Here is a 24,485-nt window from a genome sequence, read left to right on the forward strand (position 1 = left end):
TTTCATTCCATGATTCACTTCACAATATTCAGAAACTCTCAATACTCTTATTTCAAAGAACATAACAACAAAAGAAAAGAGGTAGCACCAAGCTTACCCCGGCTCACACTATCACAGTAATGGCCCCTACTTCCTCTCTCCCATCCTCCTTATGCTACCACGAGATACCAACTGCTACATCTCTAATGAAAACTGCTTTTCCTAACTATTCATCCATTTTACCTACTGAACTACCTTTTCAACAGTCATCTATCCCTGTTTACACTATAAACTAAGTATCTACAATTCAACAAATAACTACTTATTCTACAATTGTCTACAATATAAGTACAATCCTTCTTGATAGCAATGAATCTTTTCTTGCTTAGTAAGAAGTTTGAAATGTACCATATGAATTTGTATATCTTCTACTTTTGAATATATTGAGGAGGCGTTGGTATTACCATTGAATTATAATAATATTGAAGCCTACTTGTATGACTCTCAAATCAAAATTTGAAAAGTCGATTGTCACACTTTACAACAAAGTCAATTGTTTGACTCAATGTTTGAGGATCAGGTAAGTTGAGCATCAATTTTTCTACCTCATATTATAATCCATAAAAAAATTGGCTAATCAATGCACCATCATTCTACTTAATATCAATTGCAAGTTATCAAAATTATGAAGCATATAATGTTACAGATTGAATACCTTATTATAAAATATGGATTTTGTTGGTTGCAACACAAGTTGCATCATGTTTTCTATACATGGATTGAAACTCCATTAAAAAAGCCTCCAAATTATCCAACATTGGATTTTGTTCTTCAAGAAAAGATGAAAACCATGATAATACTAAATTTAAAAGAAGTGTGTCAATGAATCTATCTTATGATCTTCGAGTTGGATAACTTTAGAGTTGAATTTCAATTACAAGTTATACTTAATTGATAAATCCTCAAAACTTGGATCTTATGCCATCAAAATTTTTAAGTAAGGCAACTCTTAGTTCTCTAATACCTGAAAGATGTTCCATTGTAGGAAAAGAGACATGATTGGGTACACATATTGAAGCAGATCCAATCATATCTATGTCTTCACTTCTTGCCATTCTTTGTGGTGGTAAACTCAGTTGATGTATCGCAAGCGTTAACTCCCTCAATTGCTCTTGCATTTGTGTCATTGCACTCTTTTTTTTTAAGAAATTCTGCCATGATAATACTTAAAAAATAAATATCTAATATTGCTCAAAATAAGTAGAAGAGGGGACTTGAGAAGAAAAAAGATATTAAAAATAATATTAGTTTAGAAGAGGGTAATTTGTAACTTCTAATACGCTTATATCTTATCAAGAAAAAAGAGATAATCTACTTTTAATTAAGAAAAGACAAAGCTCTAATATTGTAAGTATATTCTTGTCAATCTGTCAAGGACATGAACTAAAAGAAGATACATAAATTTGAAAAATCGATGTCAAAAGAAAAGTGGCAAAATAAAAATAAAGTAATTTATATATTAAAAAGAAATTGGAATGGCTATTGCAAAATGACATGAAAATTAAAGATTCTTAAATCTAAACTAGAAGCAAGAAAGGAATTGATAAGAGTGAAGAAAGCTTTATTCTTGCTTCTATATATACTATCTAACTAAGAGTTATGTGGCGATGTTCTATAGGACCTCTTATATGTGTTGACTTTGCAAAATACATACCTTAGCTTATAAGGCAAGTTTTCTATGTGTGGGCCATATAGTTAGCTTGTTCTTCAAGCTACAAATATAAGTGATACATGGCCAACTTATTGATTACATTTCTAATCTAAAATGTCAATTAAAGACACTTATAAAATCAAAGTAGCGTCTATTAAGCTTCTAGAAAGCTTGTACAGAAGATATTATAGAATTGACCTACTTTTACCTACTATTATCTAAATAATATAAGTAATTATTAGTTTACATATGTATGTCTGTGACTAGATTTCTATAGATGTACGTAGACTATCTAGAATTTAACAAGATCATCATCAAAAATAGATATTTCCTATCTTTGATTTCAAAACTTATTGACCAACTCAATCAAGAAAAGTTTTTTAGAAAAATAGATCTACGAGGAGCATACAATCTTATTCACATCAAAGAAAGAGATGAATAGAAGACTGCTTTTTGAACTAGATATGGACATTTTGAATATAATACCATATCTTTTGGCGTCACAAATGTATCAATTGCTTTTAAACATCACATGAATGATGTCTATTGTGAATTTCTAGATGATTTTGTTGTCTGTTATTTAGATGAAATTTTAATCTATTCTAAGAACATTGAAGAATATAAACTTTATATCCATTGAATATTACAAAAACTTAAAGATATAAGATTATAAACTAAGATAGAAAAGTATACATTCTATATTACTTAAATTGACTTCCTAAGATATATCATTTCCAAAAAAGGTTAAATGATGGATCTAAAGAAAGTCCAAACTATCATATACAAAAAAATTCCAAAAAAAATAAGAAATGTGCAATATTTTTTGAGATTTTCTAATTATTACAAGATCTTCATCAAAAAAAATTCTCAAGATATAGTTCTTTTTACACATCTAATATGTAAAGATAAACTTGAGTAGAATTAAGAAATTGAAGCAACTTTTGAAGCCTTAAAAATAATATTTATTTTTATATTAATTTTATATTACATAAATTTTTTCAAAGTATTTTTCATAGAAACAAGGATATCAAACTTTTTAATAAGTGCCTTCATGAAAATAGACACATTAGACTTTGCTTTAAGTGTCTTTATGAAAACAAACACATCAAACTTTGCTACAGGTGTCATTTTATTGCAAATAAAAGCAGATTAGAAGCTTTAATTGGTAGCTTTTACATTCCAAGAAATTTTCAAGAGTTAAGATTAACTATGACATTCATAACAAAGAACTTCTTATAATTATAGATTTAATTCAAAAATGGCATCATTATCTAGAATATGATTTTATTTTAGTCACTATTATCATAATGTAATATAACTAATGAATGAAAAAAATAAAATAAAATAAAATATAATTATATTATAGAAGATCTTATTTTGAAATATTATAACAAATTATTTTAGAAATATAGATAATAATCAAAAGGATAGTGGAACTAAAAAGTGCTAATATTATTTTTTTACAAAATATGCTTCTACTTACTTTTTGAGACCATAAATAATGCAAAAAAAATAGATTGAAAAATTAAATAATATAGATATGTCTAGAAAGAAGGTAAGAGTAGATTTTAATTAAATTTACATCAAGAAGCAAAGAATTGATACTTAAAGAGGATTAATTATCAATTAGAATCAAAATTAGACCTTAAGGCACAAAACCACATATCTATAGTGATTCCAAAGTTTTTTGATAGATCAAAGAATAGAATTTGAAAGAAAACTTAAAAATAAAATTTTAGACATTATTTTTATATCATTTGGATTAATATTGAGATTTTGGAGGATTTTTAAAGTTAATGATGTTCTTAATAGAATTAGGATTTGAGAAATAAAAATATATTTATAAATTTAAGGATTTCTCAAATATTATAGTATACATATAAGTAAAATTTGGGCAATGTCTTGTTATACTAGTTGTAAAAAAATATGCAAATTTTGATGTCAATTGAACAATTAAATTGATGTATATAAAGGTTTTTATGGATTGAAGTCTCAAAAATTGGAGTTCAAGGATTAGTGAATTTTTTTAAGATTTTGAGTAATTTTTCATTTGAATTGAAGTGATTTTTTTTTTTTTTTTTTTTTTGTATAGATATTAGATTTGATTTTCAAAGTTAATATGAAATTTGAAGGAAATTCAATGATTCGAAAAGAAAATATTGGCACTAAAAGTTTAGAATTTAGGTTGGAGTAGAAGACCGTTCAATACTTGATTGGATTATCTTGTATTTCTCTCAATTGATAAGTGCAGCTGATTTTATCTTTAATGTGCTTATTTCTAATTGAAACATTAAGAAGTGTGTAAATTTTGAGTGGATATAAATAATTTTATCATTAGTTGTTGAGAATTCATTTTGCTATAGGATTTTTTAAGAGATTGTTTAAGATCTAAAGTTTGATTAGAAGTTGATTTAGAACTTGTTTAGGATTTGTTACAATGTTGTTTAAGATCTCGAGTTTAATTAAAAGTTGATTTAGAACTTATCTAGGATTTATTTAGGATTTAACATTTCATTAAGGTTTTATTAAAATTTGATCTAAGATTCAATTAAGATTCAATTAAGATTTTAATTAGAGTTATATTAAAATTTTATTTTTAGTATTTTTTTAGGATATTTTATATTTCTTTTGTGACTTCTTTTAAATTTATTTTAATAAGTTAAAGTTTGATTTGATTATTAGAAATTACTTGAAGTTTATTTAAGGCTCTATTAGACTTCAAAGAATATTTGTTGCATTATTACTTACCTTCCTTAACTAAGTGCCTAGTGCATTTCTAAGCAAGAATATATATAATATGATACTTTATATATAGATCACAATAACCTCAAGTACTTCATGTTGACACGTGTTTTAAATTGTTGCCAAGATTATTGGAGCATGTCTTTATCAAGATTTGATTTCAACATTATTTATTAACTCAAAAAACAACAAGGTTTATTTGATGCCCTTTTTAGACATTTAATCTTGTACCAAAAGAAAAAAACGTAGCTTTTGATCAATAAAAAATGATTCTCTTGAAGCCAAAGCATTTTCATCTTCAAGCAATAAAACCAACATTGATTGTTTATTCAACTTTTGACAAGTAAATTCAATCAAATATGACCTCTAATCCTCTTGTTCATGATATCAAGAATAATTCTTCTAACTCTCATGATGCTTCTAAGTTTGAATTCAAAAATAATCTATTCTATTTTGAGGGATAATTATATATTTTTGAAGAGAAAGTATGATTATGTGTTCTTTGAACTTGTCATGACTTTTTAACAAGCAGACATTTTGGATTCAATAAGACTTTAGAGCTAATATCAAAAGATTTTTGGTAGCCTCAAATGTAAAAGATAATTAAAAACTTTGTACAATCATATGATATTTGTTCAAGATCAAAAATTCTTCATCATCAACCTTATAGATTTCTTCAGCCATTTTTTATTCCAAAATAATTATGATTTTTAATTTGTATAGATTTTATTACAAATCTTTCAATCTCACGTTTCTATGATTCTATGTTTATGATAGTAGATTATCTTATTAAGATGGCATATTTTATATTATATATAAAATCTATCACAAGTGAAGAAATGGTTGAGCTTTTTTTTGATAATATCTATTACTATTATGAATTATTCAAAGATATTTTATTAAATAGGAAATTCAATTTGAATCAAGATTTTGAAAAATCCTTTTTAAGATTTTAAAGGTAGATATAAAGCTCTTTTAGCTTTTCATCCTCAAATTGATGGAAAAATAAAATAGATGAATTAAGTTTTAGAGAGTTATTTGAGGTGTATCATCAACTACTATCGAGATGATTGGACAACTCTTTTTTTATTGGTAGAGTTTGTATACAATAATTCAATATATTCTATTACTCAACAAATATTTTTTTTGTCAATTATAGTTATTACATATGACTTAATACTTTTGACTTTTCAAAAATTAATAACCTTGCAACAAAAGATTTATAAAATTATTTGTCAAAGCTATATGCAAAAATGAAAGTATAATTAAAAGAAACTCAAAAATAACAAGAATTCAATAAAGATGCCTATCGCAAAGAAAAACCACATTTCAATGTAGGTGACAAGATATGGTTACTTCATCATAATATCAAGACTACTTGTTCTTATAACAAATTGGACTACTATAAGCTTGGATCTTTTCTTATTTGTAAATAAATCAATTATATTGCTTATTGATTATATCTACTAGAGTCTATGAAGATCCATCTTGTATTTCACATATATCTTCTAGAGCCATATAAGATAGTGAATATCTTGAGAAAAAGACAAATGCTACCTCTTCTTCCTATAGAAGTAGATAATAATGAAGAGTTTGAAGTGTAAGAAGTCTTAAATTGAAGGAAGTGCTAAAAAAGATTAAAATATCTTGTTTATTGGGGTGGATATGATATTAGTGAATATGCATGGAAGTAAGCAAAGAATCTTATAAATACAGCAAAGAAGGTTGGGGCTTTTTATTGACAACATCCATCAAAATCAAAATGAAGAATAGCAATTTTTTATTATAATAGAAATAAAATACAAAAAAAATAGCATTTTATCTTCTAACCTTGTTTCTAGCTTTTGTGTAATAGTGGCACTAAGAAAATGGAGAACCAATAATTAGCAGATTCAACTCAAGAGCTATTATTTGTTGAATTACCAAATAAGACATTGTAATTCTCACAATCTTCAAGACTGCATAATTGACATGAAGTTCTTCAAAAATGACATGTCATTTTTTGAATAGATAGCAAGATATAATGTATTTGGTATCACGACCTTATGAGAGACTCTCAATGATTGGTGATTTTATTAGAGGTAGAAATGACTCCTAATAATATTCCAAATATTTTATTTGAAGAGAGTTATAAAGCTCCCAATAACAATCTAATAACACGGTGGTCTTCTTGCCTTGGTATGAAACACTATGGATGGTTGAAAGAACTTATCAACCATCTTCAAAGACAACAAAGATCAAGGTAAGTGGCAAATACAATATATTATATTTTAGATTTTTTTAACAAATGATAATCTCTATTTGTAGAACTTATCTTTAAAAAAAAGATGATGTCATAAATATACATATTTATTCCAATAATTACACTAATTACTTTGACATAATTTTTTTATGGTTGTATAACTTTTTTAAGTTCAATTTTAACATTACTGAACCATTTTGTTGTAGTATGGATATATGGTAAATTTGTAGAGAAAACAGTTCTCAACTTTTGGTCTCCACTTACTCATCCAGTGAGTCATTCTCCAAGCTAAGTGCTTGCTAAACATGAGGAATGAAGAAGGTTCAATTAGTTTCTTCTTCTTCTTCTTCTTCTTCTTCATCAACCCAATATAGCAACAAAAACCCACTTTCCCAAAATGATATTTTTTGCTAATAAGATAGAAATAAGACTAGTTGAAGAGGAGGTAGTAGTGTGTATTAATTAGAATGACTTGACCTGATAATTCCCCCCTTTGATAATTCTCACCGATTACTCCACATCACATTTTGGACATAAAACTGTCTTCAATTGCCTTACTACATATTCAAGAAATCCTTGCCTGTTGTTTCTTGCATTGGAGGTGGCAACTAAACAACAAACAAATTTTAAAAGGCTTCACTTGGTCTGAAAAAAGACAAAAAGGCCTTCACCTCTTTAATAAAAGCACAAACAAAACAAAGTGAACTTATGTGTTTATGATCACACTGCAAATAGTCTAGGAAGTAGAAGAGCCTTTTAGTGTTTCAGCACATCCAGTAATTCAAGCTGGCGTAATTCTTACAACGTAGAGGCCACCTTTCATGATCTAATAATAGGAGGAAAAAAGGAAGAGAAAATTCCATCTGAACCTCATTGGTTTCAAGGAGATATCCCTATCGATTCTTTGGTGGACAACAACAAACTCATACTTTCATTCCTTCCCCATAAGCCGTGGCTTCCCAGGTTGTTATTGTTTGGAATTTACTCTCATAATATTCCTTGGGTCCATGAAAATAAACAAGCCCCCAAAAATACAACCAGCTTCATCATAATAACATTAACAACAATGTATCTAAATGGGGTAATTAAATCACCATGTGTTTAATCAAGGTGGTAGTTATTAATGATATTATCCGGGATGACTTGATTCCGTTTTAAAACTTTATTCATGAACACTTCAATTATTTGGGAATGAACAAAATCTCATGCCAACTATTTTCAGCATGAGACAAAAACCCACATAGGGGAAGGTTTTCTGCAAAAGAAAAAACTGAAAAAAACTGAATTTTTAAATCGGTTCGTTCATGCACATGGGGGATATTGTGTCTTCTATAAGCTTTGGCTAGACTCCAAACCTCACTAAATATGTGAAAAGTACTAAACATGAATCGACACAAACTTAGCACATAACTGTGAAGATGAAGATGCTTTGCAAAAGACTGCCACAAGAATAACCAAAGAGACTCGATAAAAAAACCACTGAATAGTCAAGACACTAGGAATATAAAAAAGTGAGGAAACGGAGAATCTCTAGAGCCAGATTCTCTCCCTTTCCCGAAGACGTTCTCACTTCCTGGAAATAGAATCAACAGTATTAGAGTCCACCCTTATAACCAATAATAGAATCACGACAAGGAATGGAAGCCTGCTAAATCGGCTCCGAGGTGGGATAATGAAAAAACCCTACGGAATTAGAGCCTTCATTCAGGGGCACATTTATGCCGGCCCTGGGGCTGATCCTCAAGAAAGCTTCGACGATGAACAGACGCACCGAAACCTCGAAAGTGGCAGCCGTGGATGCTTAATTTTCTCTCTTTCTCACACTCGCATGAAGAACTATGTTTGTTGTTGTTGTTTGTTTCCTTCTAATTCTTCTACTTCATTTTCTCGGTGGGCCCTTAAAATTGTAAGGCTGGAGTTGGGGATGCTAATTCCAGTTCAACCTGATTCCTTTATAAAGAGGTGGAGAGGAGTAGGGAGGAGGCTTTGTCTATTCTATACTCCAGGGTTCGATGCTATCTTCTTTGCTTTTTGATGCCTTCCCTACTCTGACCTACTCCTACTTCGCCGTCTAGGATTAGGAGGGCAGTTGGGGGCCTGAGAGTTGAGATGCCCAATCTGACACTATACTGTGCAACACTATATCCACTATTAAATCGCACTATTTTGTATAGCATTGTGTAATATTGTAACATATTATACAGTTGTATTATGTGCCATAGGAATGCATGTGGGTGATGACCTAGTGAATTTGACAGTAACTCAAACAGGCCTAAGGGGCTAATTCTGAAGCCAGGTGATGCATAGCCAGGGAGGAGAACATTAGTGTTTTATTTATTTTGTGTTTTTCTCTCCCAATATGTTGCATGTTTGTTTGTCATTCAAAAGCAAGAGCTTTTCTGGGTGCTTCTGGAGCTGCCTTCAACCATTTTTATTTTTATTTTTATTCTTTTTGTCAATTGCAGCTGCTGGCAAAAGAGAACAGCATCTGCTGCTGCTGAAATTTCAGAGTATTTTGTAGAGATAGTAATGTGTTTGAGAACTCTAGTATGCAGTATGTATATTTCAAAATCATTTTTGAATTTAAAAGCATAGGATTTTTTTCAAAATTTTGGAGATTTATTCCCAAATTCTTGGTTTGCATGTAGAGTACTGGTCAGCTTATTGTTGTCTAAGGCATGTGAAAAAAACATATGAATATATATATATATATATATATATACATACACACACAAATGAATATTATTCAAACTGAATTTGCAGTCAGGGTTCTTAATCCATGGGGATCCTTTCCTGCTGTTTGATGAGGAGTGTTGGAATCACATATACAAAACTGGGAAGGATTAGAATCCAGTCCCAGATCCTTGAGCCCAAAGGAACTTGGTTTTTAACAGGTCCTTTTGGAGGTAGGAACATGGATGGTCTGCCACCCAAGTTTCAATGCATTCCATGGTTGTGGGAAAGAATAAATTGGGGCCCTGTACCTCAAATCAGCCACCAAGCACAGTGATGAGTCCTAATAAATAAATAAAAAAAAACACATAAATAAACTTGAACATATAAAATTTTGAATAAATGGATTTGCTGAGTCTGCTGTGGTCCCATGGGGTTTAAATGTAACTAAATTCCATTGCTACTGCTCCCCCAGACAGGTGGGAGAGCTAGTGTCCTTTAGTGTCTGGCAGAGTGTACTATCAATAAAATACACACTAGAAAAGCAGCCCTCCCATCCACTGAATGATCTGAACATATGCATCAATTTTATTGGTTTGAAAGCTGAGGTTAGAGGATATCCTGTGTGGACAATCGAATTGAATTCTTCTTCTCCTCCTCCTTCTGCTACTACTTTAAGAAACCTACAAAGGGAACAGTAATTTTGCATAGTTCCAAGTGTAAATGCACACAACCAGATTGCCATTCTCACCCCTAGTCAAGAGCTGCTCCCTGTTGCTGCTGCCTCCATGTCACTAAAGACTATATATAGTTCAACAAAGGGGGAAAAGCATCCTGCAACTGGGAGGCAGCATCTGGATGTTTCACATTGAGGCTGCAATACAGCAGTATGTTGACATCCTCAATTTATTTTTTACTTCATTTTTATCACTCTGATGGCTGCTGGAATTTTTGTAAAAACCCATGTCTGTGCAGTGAAACATCTCTTATGAATTCTTCATCTCCCTCAATGCTGAATTGTTCACTGTAGAGGAAGCTGGTTGTTCTTAACCTGGGCATGTCCCATGTACTGGCTTCCTGAGCTCCACCATCACTGTCACTAAAGTTGAATCTCCAAAACACTCAAAGCAATTATGGCTTGAAAACCCACATGTCAAAGTTTGCAGACGAAGAGTTATCCAACAGTGTCTGTACATGGACAAATCAAGGATGGTTCACTGTGTTGTGTCATCAACTGCATCAAATCTAGAGGTAAGATCCAATTTATGGATGTATGGTACATACTTATTTTATAATATTTGGGTGCAATGGCTTCCTTGCTGGTATCAAATTAATTGATTCTGTGACCTGGCTATTTTGGACATGATAGTGTTAGCTCAGGCTTATGCTGGTAAGTGGCACATTGTGGAACAAGGACTGCAATATAAAGACCCACCCAGGACATAAATGCTTCCTTTGGTACAGTATTTCTTTGCAACATTGTCAATTGTACGAGTACCTCAAAGACAATGAGCCAATGCTTTCTCATATATTCATTTGAGTACAAAACATTACATTGTTCTGTGTAACCAAAATACTTCCAAAAACATGATAAATGAACTTGCTGCGTTTACTCAGTGTTGAATGTTTGATTTTCAAAGAGAAAGAGAGTAAGAGATGTGTTCCTTCACTCGTTCTTATAATGCCTAAAAAGTTTCCTAATCACCGATTCTATCCTAGATTCACAGCAATGGTATGACTGATTGCATATTTATCTTAACTTCTTAATGTACCATCCTTCCCTATTGCGGCATTTGCCGAAGATTGTTAACATCCAAGGCATTGATGGATAGCAAAAAAACTTTGAACATATTATGGAAGATAAAAAACATATCACAGTAAGAACAAAATATACATATGTGTATGTGTAAATAAACAAATAAAGGGGGCTTGCTTATGTCACAAACTCTCTCACTAGTGTCCCAAAATTACTTTGAAATCAATCCACAAGACAAAAAAATGTTTATACTATTTTATCCATCTTCATTGTTTTTGCAATTATCTTTTGCAACTATGTGAATTCAGCATCCATCTTTGCATTTCATGGCTCCAAGCCATGATATGCATCTCTCCACATGACACTTTGATGACTCCTAATAAAAAATAAATGCTGATTGCAACATTTGTGTGAATATGGATATTTCATGTACTTTTTGTCACGATGTGAAACGCGATATTCCAGCGTCAGATGGGGGGAAGACCGACATCAGACGGAATTCATCCACCGAGGATGAACAATGGCAGTGGTTCCATTCCAGCAATTCCGAAAGAATTGTGAACGGATGGATGCAGGGGTGCACGGGTAGGGAGGCACTACCTGATGGATGGTTGGCTCGGGAACCAGGGCCAGCCAGGTCTGGGGGCGGGCTCGTGCAGGGCGGACCCCGACAAGGCTATTTTATTTATTTATTTTATTTGTTTATTCTGGCGCATCCCCAATAAGTTAAACAACGAGACTCCGTGTCCTTCCTTCCTTCCTTGCTCAACTACAATCCGTCGGTCGTCACCCGGCATCCTAATCTTGGATAGCCGTCTGGTAGGCCGCGCAGTTCCACCTAAATCAGTCGTCCCCATTCACCAACTTAACATTTCGATATTTTGCGGAAAATCGCGGTCAGGGCTTGTTTCGGAGCGGACACGCTGCCGAGACCAACACGCAGACGAAGAAGGAGAAGGAGAAGGAATAGCAGCAGCCAGCCAGGGGACGAGCGTTTTCTTACCACCTCCTCAGTCGCCCGCTTGGATGTTCGTACTGTCCTTCCAATCGCGGCATATTGGCTTGTCCGTACTTTGTTCGAATCAGTCGTCATTCTGTGTGGAGTGCATGGAGGGGAGTAGCGGATCCTGTTGTTCCTTTCGTGTCAGGGTTTTATTGACGGACTGAAGGAGCTGTGTTGACAGAGTGAGTGCGTGTGTGTGGGAGAGTGGGAGGGAGGGAGAGAGAGAGAGAGGTGAGGGAGCTAGTATAGAAGAGTATTTTCATTTGATAAGATAAATGAGAATCTAGCCATTACTACGGACTGACAAGCACTCTGCGGCTCTGAGAAACTGGACGTGAGGCCTGGGAGCTGCTGCGTTGACGCCGCAAGGGTGTGATGATGTAAGTGCCAGTGCTTTTTTATTTTTATTTTGTTTGTTTTGGTTGCTGCGTTCGTAGCGTTTAGTTGAAGGATTGTAGTTGCGGTTGTGGCAGGGGGCGCTTGATGAGTGGGCCATGGGAGGTGGCTTCATGAGAGAGGAGGAGAGATTCAGGTGGGATTAGATTGTGATTTTCGGCACGAAATAGGACGGAACCACGCTTTAGCATCTGTGAAAGCTTTTTTGCTTCACCATGGATTATTTTGTGTAGGTAGGTTGGAGTCCCGGTATAGGAAAATTCGGAGAGTTTGTGTTTAGACACGACGATGGATATATTGTGATTCTAAGTGTTTACGAAAGTAGATTTTGGAATCTCTAGTTCGAGGCTCGAGGGTTGCACTGCGCGGGGTTGAGGAATTTCGTTGGTCACCGCGACCATGGTGCAATGGAGGTGTTGTCTGTGTAGAATTGTCTGTTCTTGCGTCGACAACACTGTCCAGGTCCCGAACCGTATTGAAAGAATCTTCTGCCGTAGCGATGCCGGTGTACGTGAATGAGCGTTAGTTTCAGCTCTGCCATTGACAGTTGAGAATGGGGTAGGTTGTGGCGCGAGGGCAGATCATTATGCTTGTGTACTCGAAGACAAGAATGAATCAGTGACCGTCTAACAGTGAAAGAATTTCTCTGGAATCTGTTGTGTATTTCGAGGTTTGATTATTGTAGTGTAATGGAATCTTTGAGGTATTGATTAGTCTCTACAATTAAAATACTAGGTTGCTGGAGAAATCGGCGTGTGGGGGATATTAGTGTGGTTCCTTGGGTCCGCAGATTCCAAAAAGTCTATGAACCGACTCTGTATACTCGACTACTCCGTTCTTGGTGTCTGATATTTTCTTCACTCGAAACTGCGGGTAAAAAGCATTTGGCTTCTGTACTGGAAGAGGGTGAACCTCTGATGCCCAAGAGCGGATTAAGTGGCTACTACATTGAAAACAAGGGTTCGGGGACACGACATGTTCAATGTTTAAAGAATTTTTCTTACGAAAAAAGTTTACATCATGGTAAAATCATTTCAATATTCTGAGGCATTATCCGGACGGACTTTTCGGTGCGGACCCCTGTAGTAGTATCAAAGAGGTGATGCAAGACAGCCGTGGAAAGTTACATCGAACATTCAGGCCTCGGAGGGCACACATAATTGAAGGAAAGGGCTCAAACTTGTCTCGGAAACGGAGAAAGCCACTCACACGCAGTCGAGGTTCTACCTCAGTGACCATGCATGGCAAAAGGGGCCGGCGCGGGAAAGACCAGATTATTATTGTGTGAGAGGCGCACTTTTCCTTGAAGTTAAAACTGAACATCGGATCAGTTGTTTTACCCATCCATGGGTATAGCTCCCGAGTCGAGCGGCTATTCGCAACCTCCAGACATGGTGGATTTTCAGCAAAGGTCCATGTGGCCTGCTACAACGCAAGCTTTGATGAAGACAGATAAGCGGAGGGATCTGCTGCAACCTACGATAGATCTGGAGCAGCTTCTTGAAAGAGATAACACATTTGCTGATGAGCAGAGGTTTGAGGATTTAATGAGATCCAGCAAAACAGCAATACGCCATAGAGATTCACTTGTGAGGATGTGGAAAAACCACCAAGTCAATGCGGTCGGATTGCTGAGGGAGCAACTGGATGCTTTACAGCAGAGAAGGTTTGAATCTGAAAGAAAAAAGAAGGAGATTATTGACGAACATGCTGCAGAATGTAATTTCAGCTGTTCAGATGGCGACGATGTAATGCTGGACCCCGTTAGCATTGGCGAGGGTTTTATGTGCAATTCTGACGCAGGGAGTTCCTGGAGTTCTATTCCTGATAGTGCTAGCTCGATGTCAGAATACGAGGGAGAGAACTCCTCGGATTACTGGCGAGAGAAGGCCAAAACTCTGGATACTCTTTTATCCGAAAGCCTTAAACGGGAGGAGTTGCTAACTACGAAATTACAGGATGCTGTAGCAGAATTCCCTTCTGGATTGATGGGCGAACTCCAGCAGCAGTTTGAGCGATTTGACAACTTTCTGCGGTTCACTGTGAGGAAAGCACCTGTAGTATTTGGCCACCAGGTAGTAGGAGTATACTTGATCTGTCTCTTAATCTCTGGTAGACGCCTTCTTCTCCGACCTTCTAACGATTTTGAAGGTGTTTTGCTCGCTGTATATTGTCCCCTATTTTCAGAAATTACCTTGGTTGATTGGATTTTTGGTCTTTTCTTCTCTGACTTGGTTTCCTCACATGAGATAGTTTTCTTCTGGCACACAGGACACCGAGTTGCGTTATCGGTTCATTCATAATGCTTTTCCAACACTCACCGAAGAGGTTAGTAACTAATCATGTCATGCTCCTTCACATTCAAACCCTTGAGATTGAGCTCTGCTAATGCGAAAATAGCATGTACGGATCATATGTTTGGCAATTGCAGCTCTTGTCGCGAACTTTTCTCTGTTCCCTAAAAATTACTTGTAGCTATTGGCGGTATATCTGTCGTGCTCCGAGTGATAGAATGGACCTTTGAAAAATTTGAGGCAAAACTGTCAGCGTCCGTACTGTTTTTTTTGTGTGTTTTTTTTTTTCATTACCATCCTCCGCGATGATGTGGCTGGGATCCATATGTTCGGGTAATCGATACGAAAAGAGTTTACAATGCTTAGATTGTTTGTAGTATTGACTGACGAGATCTATGATTGATTCATTTTGAAAGTGGTATCTCATAGTTAGGATTTGTTGGATACTTCTTAACGATGATGAATTGTAAGGATATTTTAGTATTCTTTTTGCGATTCTGAAGTTCTAGACGAGTCGGATGCTTTTCCATCTAGCTCATAGTACGTGATTTTATTTGCACTTTTCACAATTGTCTCACTGTAGTATTCAAATTTGATTTAATACTCGCCCATTGTACGTGAATTTGTGATTTGGATTACCACTGATGACAAAACAGAAAGCTCAGTATACGTGCTGGGCTTTTAATGCCATTTGGATTAGGGTGTCCTGCACCGCTTGTTGGTACCGCATCATAACGTAGTTTAAGCAATTTAAGTTAAAGAAATCTATCGTTCAGAGATGTTTTTCTTCCATCAATGAAACTCAAGGTGTCTGAGTTACTCCTGTTGGTTTTGAAATTTTCCCATGCCTGTTTTCCTACTCTGTGTATTTCTCCAAGCCGAAGGAGGATGTCTATACTTTCAAAAAGTTTGACAAATTGTTTCATCTGGCAGGAAGTTATAGGAAAGACGGACGAAGAGATTTATCAGGGGATGGGGGTTTCAGAGCTCATGGAATTCAAACGTGAAGTTATTCGAACCAAAGTTCCTGACAAGCAAGAGATAAAGTTCAACACAAACATGTTTGGCTGCAAGACGTTCATGATTGCTGTGGAGCCTGTACTAGACATGAACGATGTCTGTGTCGGTGTGAACTATGTTGCCATGGATGTGACTTTGCAGGTATAGTATTCTGTATTCTTTCTTAAGTTGCGTGTTGAGAACCCTTGATTGAAGAAATGTGCACGAGCTTGTAACTGCATGATTTCAGATAGACTTCAGGCTGATACATGTCACATTTTAGGTGGCCAAGAGGGAGAAGCTCGCTAAGATTCAAGCCGAAGATGCAGTCCAAGCTGCAATGGAGTCTGAACTTAACAAAACCATCTTCATAACAGGTACGGAAGAGGCCGAAACACGTTAAATTTGTCACACCTCGTTCCTGTTGCATTTGGGAGCTATTATCCATCATCCTTTTAACTTATCCTATTTGTCGGAATTTCACGTGTGTTCAAATGAGCCTCATTCATTTCTTTGTCTCTGTCGGGGGTGTTCTTCCTCGTTGGTATTAATAATTATCCGTTTTACTTGGTCATAGAGGAGTCAATGAGAGCCAAGCAAATGCTGGCAACGATGGCGCATGAGATTCGGTCTCCGTTGTCGGGAGTGATAAGCACGGCTTCAGTTTTGGCTCGAACTTCATTGAACCAAGAACAAAAGCGTTACGTTGAGTTTATGACTTCTTCAGGCAATGTTGTGTTGAAGCTCATTAATGACATTCTTGACCTTTCTAAGGTTGAAGCGGGTATATTTTCAAGTCTTTCCAGTGCTAGTGCATTCACATATAAAACTTGCCACAATGTTGTATGTGAGAATGGATTTTTATGCAATTCGTAATGTGAAATTAGGCTCGTACTTTTGAAACCTTGGTGAGCATTTGATTAGCTCAGAGCTACATTTATTTCTTCCTCGGATTGTTTTGAACAGTGTTCAGAAATAGGAATAACTTGAGGAATATTTTTAAGGATCTAACTGCTTCTTGTGCGCCACATTTCTTTGCAGGAGCAATGACATTTGAAGAGAAGAAGTTCCGACCAAGAGAAGTAGTGAAACATGTGCTGCAGATGGCATCCGCTTCTGTAGCTGCCGACAAAAAGACCATTCATCTTGAAACGGACGTATCCGAAGATGTTCCTCTTGAGGTGAGTACTTATTTTTAACTTCTTTCAGTTTATATTTCAAGCCATCATACGTTGGGATCACGAAAAGCTTTACCTGAATTTCGCTTTGTTGAAATTTGCATCATTATTGCTATGGATTATTTTCGTAAAAACTTTGTACGTAAAGTTTCGATGTTTTTACAGGTCGTCGGCGATGTACTCAGAATTCGTCAAGTGCTTACCAATTTAGTCAGGTACCAGATACTTCAAATTCATAGATGAATCTATCTAATGCAGTTTTTCTGGCCGTAGTTTTATTTATTTCTTGAAGTTGACGCCGTTTGTTTTCCAACGCTCAGCTCCAATTACATATGTTTTTGTCATTAGATGCTCTGGAATGGGTTTGACTTGGTATTTGGTTTTGTTATTTTGTGACTTCCTACAATTGAAACTCTTGATTTGACGATAACTACCGATTCTTGCAGCAACGCGGTCAAGTTTACTCATGAAGGCAAGGTTTCTATTGTTGTGCGTGTTGTCGGGCCGCCGTCTCACACCGCTCGGGACCATACGAAGTCCAAACGTAAATTTGAATTTGATTGTTGTGAAACTTCACAACGATCAATTGAGCTTTCGGCATTTCCTAATTCTATGCCTGTATCCTCTTCTTCAGAAGCTCTCAATATATTTCAAAGGAAGGGGCTGATTACACCCATGTCAATTCCTGTTAGCGACAGTGCTACTCATTTTTCAGAAGCAGACCAAAGATCACTCTTACGGAACGAAAGTGAATTCTCTTCTGATTCAATAGCGTGCCAGTGCTGTGGCACCCGAAACACTGGAACTGTCAAGCTTTCAAGTAAGTGTCAGAGAAGTGAGATGGCTGGTGTTGTGCTCAGTTCTTTGAAGAAGCAGCGGACGGGAGAACAGATTTGTTCGATACCTTCATCGAATGGAAGTGCTGGTGGTCAGGAAGCTCTAGTAAAGGATGAGGACACGAAGGATATGATGTGGATAGAATTTTACATTGTAGATACTGGGATCGGTATTTCAGGTGCTTTCGTCTTTGAAATTTCCATAACTGCACCTTTTTCTGTGTTTCATATGATACCTGTAAACTAGGTTTTTCGGATTCGCGTCACACGTCTTAATGGCTTATGTTGAATTTTTTATGATGTGGTTGTTAGTGGTTCGATGCAAGGATATCATAGGTACTCTTAGTATTGTTATGCAATTTTTGTAAGGGTGAAAGTCACGCTACTGACCACCTCGTTTCATTCGTTGCAGAGGGAGCAATTCCAACGCTGTTCAAGAGATACGCCCAAGCAAGCAGCACGCATGCTCGGAAGTATGGAGGCACTGGTCTTGGGTTACACATTTGCAAACAGTTGGTATGAAATGGTTTTTTATTATCTTGTGGTTAAATACTATTTGAATGCTAATGTGGATCTTCTTCCTGAAAATTTCTTTGACAAGGCACTCACCAGGTTCTTACTTTTTGAAGGCTGAGTTGATGGGGGGAAGAATTAGTGTCCTCAGCAAAGAGAAGGAGGGATCTACGTTTTCTTTCAAGTTGCCACTTCGAACTGTTCAGCACTTGCCCGGTAGTCCTATTTCTAATGACGATCCTGAGTGCGTGACGGAGAAGGACCATAAAGAAAATATGTGCACGGATGCGCCTGAAATTTCGCGGTTAAGCTCTTCAAAACCTGCACGTAAAAGCTTACTAAATCCCTCAACCAGAGGTCGCGGTTATCGTCGATCTAAACAGTCTCTTAAACCTCCATTTAATACCCCGAGCCCTACGAATTTTGATCAACTGAAGTATTTTACTGGGTTTCGTTCCCAGAAGCAAGAGCCACATCCAACAACAGCACCTACTTCAGCTATTGTCACCAAGCCTGTACTATCTGAGGAAATTGGACATTGTCTTAAATCTAATAGTTCCAGGCTTCTCGACAGTCAGGGACCGCCTTTACATTCTTGTTTCAAGTCAATAGAAGGCTTTGATATAGAGGACCCTGCGAAATCAGATCGCCGTTCTAATACTTCTTCGACCAAAAATATTCAAGGAGGATCTGTACGTTACAAAACGCGATCTTCACCAGTGATTTCGAACGTAGTAAATAACTCTAGGCGGTTTAAAATTTTGGTGGCTGAGGATGATCCAGTGAATGTGAAAGTCGCCATTCAAATGATGGTTGCTTTAGGACATGAATTGAAGGTGGTGAACAACGGAGCAGATGCAGTACAGGCAGTGAAACAAGAATCGTACGATGTCGTGCTCATGGTTAGCAAGCGCTATCATACATTTTCGACTCATCAAATCAGTTTTTTTCTAGAGGGCGGTATCCTTTTAAAAATCTTAGTCACTGTGACTAAGCCTTGATCTTTTTCAACCTAATCACGAAGTATGAACGTACGTTGAAGAATCTTTTTTAGTTGAAATTGGTAGCGAGGTCTCTGTATATACTTGTATGCTTGCATCCTGTGTTTTTTTAAATTGAACCGAAGATGTGTTATCAATACAGGATGTTCACATGCCAGTTATGGATGGTCTTGAGGCAACTCGACACATAAGGATGTACGAAGAATCTTGTTCTTCCGCTCTAATCAATGATACTGTGCGAACTCATCAAGGAGCAACAGCTGCAAGTGGTATGAGCCTCCAGAGTATCAGAAGAATACCAATCATTGCGGTATGATCACTGTAGCGCAACTGCTTAAGTACTCCTTTGTGAACTTCCTAGCATGTAGATTTCTACTGATCTTAATATCATCGCCACTATTGTCGCTGATTTTCTTTCGAATTGCTTGGCAGATGACAGCAGATGCATTGACAGACAATATTCAGGAATGTGCCAAGAATGGAATGGACAACTTCATTGCTAAGCCCGTAAATATAGAGAAGCTTGAGGAGCTGCTTGACGAGTACGTGCCTAGTATGGACCAAGAGATTTAACGGCGCGGGGCGAGCAAGCGTCCTAGGGCTTCAGGCGCTGCTCGCCCGTCTTTGTAAGGATGAGACAGGAAAGAGACAGAGAACTTGCGAGCATTTCAGGTGGAGCTCTACACTTGGTTGGTCAATAGCTATGATCTCCTCGTATTAATGACTCTTAATCCAGCACAGATGATGCTCTTAGTTCTCTTAATGTATTTTCGACAACTTTTTCTCTCATTCTGTGGATAGTAGGACATGACAGATAGTGTCGTGAGCCAGGAGGTGGTGGCTTGGCCCAGTTCCCACTTCATCTGACGAGCCGTTGAGGCACCCATTTATTCTCCCTGGCGAGGTTGAGACAAACTCGCATTAGAGTAAGACCCTCGAATCATGTGGGTCTCGTAAGATTGTGTGTTACACGAGCTTCTACACAATTTCAGCTCAAGCGTAGACTACTAGGTAGTGGAAGAAGAGATGCTGAATTTTCGGCTCCAGCAAGTGGTGGAACATTTTGCACCGCTTCACTGGCTCTTTTGTACATCAGTTTCCAGCTACAATGTGTCAGCCATTTGGCAAAAACTCCAATGGTGTGTGATAGCTATGTACCATAAGCTTAACTTCCACTTTTTCTCAGAAAACGCGATCAGATTTATGGATCCTGTTCCAACATTTGGGTACTTTCAGCAGCTTATTCGTCGTGATTTTTGAAGAGTGATGAGATTTGTATTTGCGTTAGAATAACGGATTCTTCTATTTCCCATTTCATCTTCCATTCCAAAGTGCTGTAGCCTTCTTCCTCTTCACATTAGCTATCCAGTGAGTAGCTGGTAGATTGATGAAACCTGTGATTACCATGATTGTATCTTGCAGTAGTAAATACAAGTTTTCTGAAGAAAGTGATGCATGGTTGCATTGGAATGGCGAGGGTCCGGAAGAGAATTTGTAACTCTTTATTGCTCTTTTCCATTTATTGCTTTGAAATTGAGAATTGCAATTATTTCTCTTAACAAATTTTAACACTTGAAATTTGCTACTAACTAAAATAAATCCTTCACAAATTTTGAGGATGTTGTCTACTACTTATTCAACAATACATTTTTTTAGGAAAATGTTAAAATGACTTAAGGTTTTACTAAATCGAACCATCCATGGTCACAAAGCATACAGCATGTCAACTTCATCTATTCCTTTGGATTGATTCAAAAATGGTTTTTTGAAATTGGGATTAGTTCAAATGGTTATTGGATTGGTAACAATAATTGTTTATCAACAACTATATTTAATGGTGTCTTTCATTTATTTTATATTATCAGTAATATATATATATATATATATATATATAAAGCTAGTTTGATGTTTACTTTGCATTATTCTATTGTAATATGTTTGATATAATATGTTTGATATTGATGTAAATGAGGTCTATTTTTATGTTATTTAGATTTTGTATTAGATATTGTGTTGCATATGTCTCCTCTACTTGAGGGAATTTTTTGTTATTTTGAAGACATGAAAGAAAATATAAATGAGTTTGCCTATACTTAAGGTTATATCATTTGTAAGCATTGGTTTTACAAAGATTATATTGATTTTAAATGTAATAAAGGACAAGTTTATATTGAGCAAACTAATCTCATTTGTCAACAAAATATTGCAAGCAGATTCATTGGATGTCTATTTGCATTGCATGCATAGTGTATCTAAGATACTACATAATGACATTTAACAATACAAAATAGAGAACAAAACCATAGTCCTTCATCATCTCTTATAAGACATTCAATTGCATGTCTCCAACTAGTAGAGAAGGAGATGATACCTTGAATACTTGTAACATGAGTACTCCTAAAAAATATTGTGATTGCACTATTTGAAAAAAACCCTAAAAGTCGAGTTATTGTATGTATTATTTATAACAAATATGAAAGACTACATCAAATTGCTCTTAATGGTTGTGCTTCTATTATCTCACTTATAAAAATCCTATGTAGTAATGCATATCAATTTACTTATCAATGTCATAAGAAAAATAATGTAACATCTTTTTTTGCACATATAAAATATTTTAAATTAGCAAAGAAATATACATCTTCTATTGTTATGGATTGTACTTATAAGACAAATCAATTTTAAATTCTTATGTTGTATGTAGTAGAAATAAGCAGCTTAAATATCTTTTTAATTATTACTATTTTTTTTATTGGGCCTTAAATCAACTTGTCAAATTATATAAAAATATCCAATCCATCTATATTAGAGTTTGATAAAGATTTGGCATTAATAAATGCTATTGAAAATATTTTTCCTATTTCTAATATTTTATTTTGAATATAGCATATTCAAAAAAAGATTTTATCAAACTATAAGAAGTATTTTGCCATAAAGATAGAAGCAAGTTAATTTATATTTATGGTAGATTGAATCAATGTGATAAATGCTTCTACTAAGGTGCTTTACAATGAAGAGTGGACAATCATGTTTACCATGTATACTCCTACTAATGTCCATATAATTCTTAAGTATTTAAAAAATATATAGATATCATAAATAAATAATTTATTAAAGCTTAGACAATAATAACCTTTATTTTGGAAGTGTAATCATATCTTGAGTTGAAGATCAACATTCAACTTTCAAATCATGTTTAAAAGTTTCTACCAAAGATTTATAAGAAGTATAAATTTGTCTATCTTAATTTTTTGGAAATACAAAAAGAGAGATTAATGTACAAGAAAGTTCAGAAAAGATGTGTATATGTTATCAACGTATTATTCTTCTTTTCTTTTATATATAAATATTGAGAAACAAGTATCTATGTGTATACTTAACCTTATCTTTGAAAAATTTAAATGTGCCAAAGAGATATTTGATGTTAACTCTTGCACAAGTATATTAACAAAGACATTAAAAATACCTTGTAAGTTCACAATTCAAACTATACAATAATTTAGAAGTATATCTTCAATAGATTTTTTTTATGATTAGTATTGTTTTTTGAATATTGCTGGTCTAATACCTCTTTTACCATTGAAGAATGTATTTGCAACTTCCAAAGACCTTCAAATTATCTTTAATGTTATTTGTCAAACTTTTGAATTATTGCTCTCTCACCAATAAGAAAGAATGCATGTTCAATTGATAGAGCTTGCATCAAAAACCGTGAGGTTACAAAATCCAACAATTAAACATCCAAAGGACCAATCATATGGATTAGTTAACTATACAAGCCACAACAAGTTTTTTATACAATGTACAACTTTACAGATCAAAATTGTTGAAGTGGCAGCAAATGTTTGATATTGTAAAAGCTGCCAAGGTTGGAGATACAATATACATACTTATTCTATCCAAAATATCATAGCCTCACAAGTATCTACTAGTACATTGCAATTATATTGAAACAAATAATAAATATATGCAGTTGCTTATTTAAATAATATATTAGATTATATGCAAGTTGTAAGAAATTAATCTATTTAATGATGCAAAGAAGAATTTATGATCATAATTGTTCAAAATGTATAAATTACTAATCTTGCATAAATTGACATATATTTAGCTTATTAAGAAAATCTAAAGTAACATGCAAAAATATATTCAAACTTTAAATAGAATGTAATACTATAAAAATAATATGTTGGAAATATAAACCACACTCTTTATTTGTATGGCTTCACATAATCTTCTAGTGGTATTGGTTCTATTATTTTCTTATTATTGCTACTTCTAGCCCAATCAACCTTTTAATTAAGAATCTGTACATAAAAACTTAAAAAATTCATTGAGCAAGTCTAATAGCCAATATATCAAAACTAAAATCAAGACAGGTATTATCAATAGCCATAAGTTTGTACACTATGGCTATTGATGCAATTTGATTACATCACAAATATCAACAACCAAAGAGCACAAAAAAATTCAAATTGAATTATAAAAACATACTAAGGAACAACATTGAATATAGTTCTTATAACTTTAAGAAAAAAAATGGAAATTTAATGTATTACACTCACTATACTTAGTCAACCCATTTAAAGTATTTTTAAAAAACAATCAAGTAAAAATAAATCATGTAAAAAAAAAAAAAAAAATAAAAAAAAATCATACAATCAGTTTGTTTTCTTACTTCACATATTAAATACAAATATAAAAGATTTATCTAAGCTTATACATTATAAAATATGCTTTCTATCCATTTAATCTATTTATAGAACTTATAAAAATTATTATACAATAGGATTCACTAAATATTGAATGGTTCATTTTGCAAGGATGAAAATCATAAAAGTCATTGATAGTTGTTTGGCTTACTTTAAGGCCTATTGCACTTGATTTAGACATGGTCTTTAGTGGAGTATGCATAGTATTTTTTTATTTATTTATTTATTTATTGTTGTAAGCTTTTGCCATCATTATAGCTACACTTTTGCTTTTATTAACTTTAGCCTATAATGGTCCCTCCAAAACATCCAAAAGAGAGTCGTCATTAACCATGAAGTGCCATACTTGGATCTATATCAAGTTTCAACTTAGGTACGGCACCAGTACTAGTACTAATAAATCATCCAAATACTCTTTGCTAAAGAACAATCAACTCATCAACATTCATC

The 24,485-nt window shown here is 34.6% G+C and overlaps 1 protein-coding gene across 5 annotated transcripts; it reads left to right on the forward strand.

Annotated features, from left to right (window-relative positions):
• Positions 1–11,983: 11,983 nt before the first annotated feature.
• LOC112284566 (histidine kinase 5) lies at positions 11,984–20,531 on the forward strand. 5 transcript variants are annotated; one of them, XM_024524466.3, is made up of 14 exons: positions 12,332–12,486; positions 12,580–12,638; positions 13,238–14,577; positions 14,774–14,830; positions 15,730–15,957; positions 16,079–16,172; positions 16,373–16,579; positions 16,837–16,976; positions 17,139–17,188; positions 17,420–17,988; positions 18,222–18,325; positions 18,439–19,224; positions 19,466–19,633; positions 19,756–20,531. In XM_024524466.3, exons 3-14 carry the CDS (start codon positions 13,849–13,851, stop codon positions 19,894–19,896), a joined length of 3,273 nt encoding a protein of 1,090 aa, XP_024380234.1. In that variant the 5' UTR covers positions 12,332–12,486; positions 12,580–12,638; positions 13,238–13,848; the 3' UTR covers positions 19,897–20,531. The 5 variants fall into 5 exon arrangements, with proteins under 5 accessions (XP_090104942.1, XP_090104943.1, XP_090104938.1 ...); XM_090248816.1 differs by having other exon boundaries at positions 11,984–12,486; positions 12,565–14,577; XM_090248812.1 differs by having other exon boundaries at positions 12,177–12,486; positions 12,580–14,577.
• The last annotated feature ends 3,954 nt before the right edge of the window (positions 20,532–24,485 follow it).

Source organism: Physcomitrium patens, chromosome 1, assembly GCF_059467195.1.
Source record: "Physcomitrium patens ecotype Gransden chromosome 1, ASM5946719v1, whole genome shotgun sequence".
Classification (NCBI taxonomy): Eukaryota; Viridiplantae; Streptophyta; class Bryopsida; order Funariales; family Funariaceae; genus Physcomitrium; species Physcomitrium patens.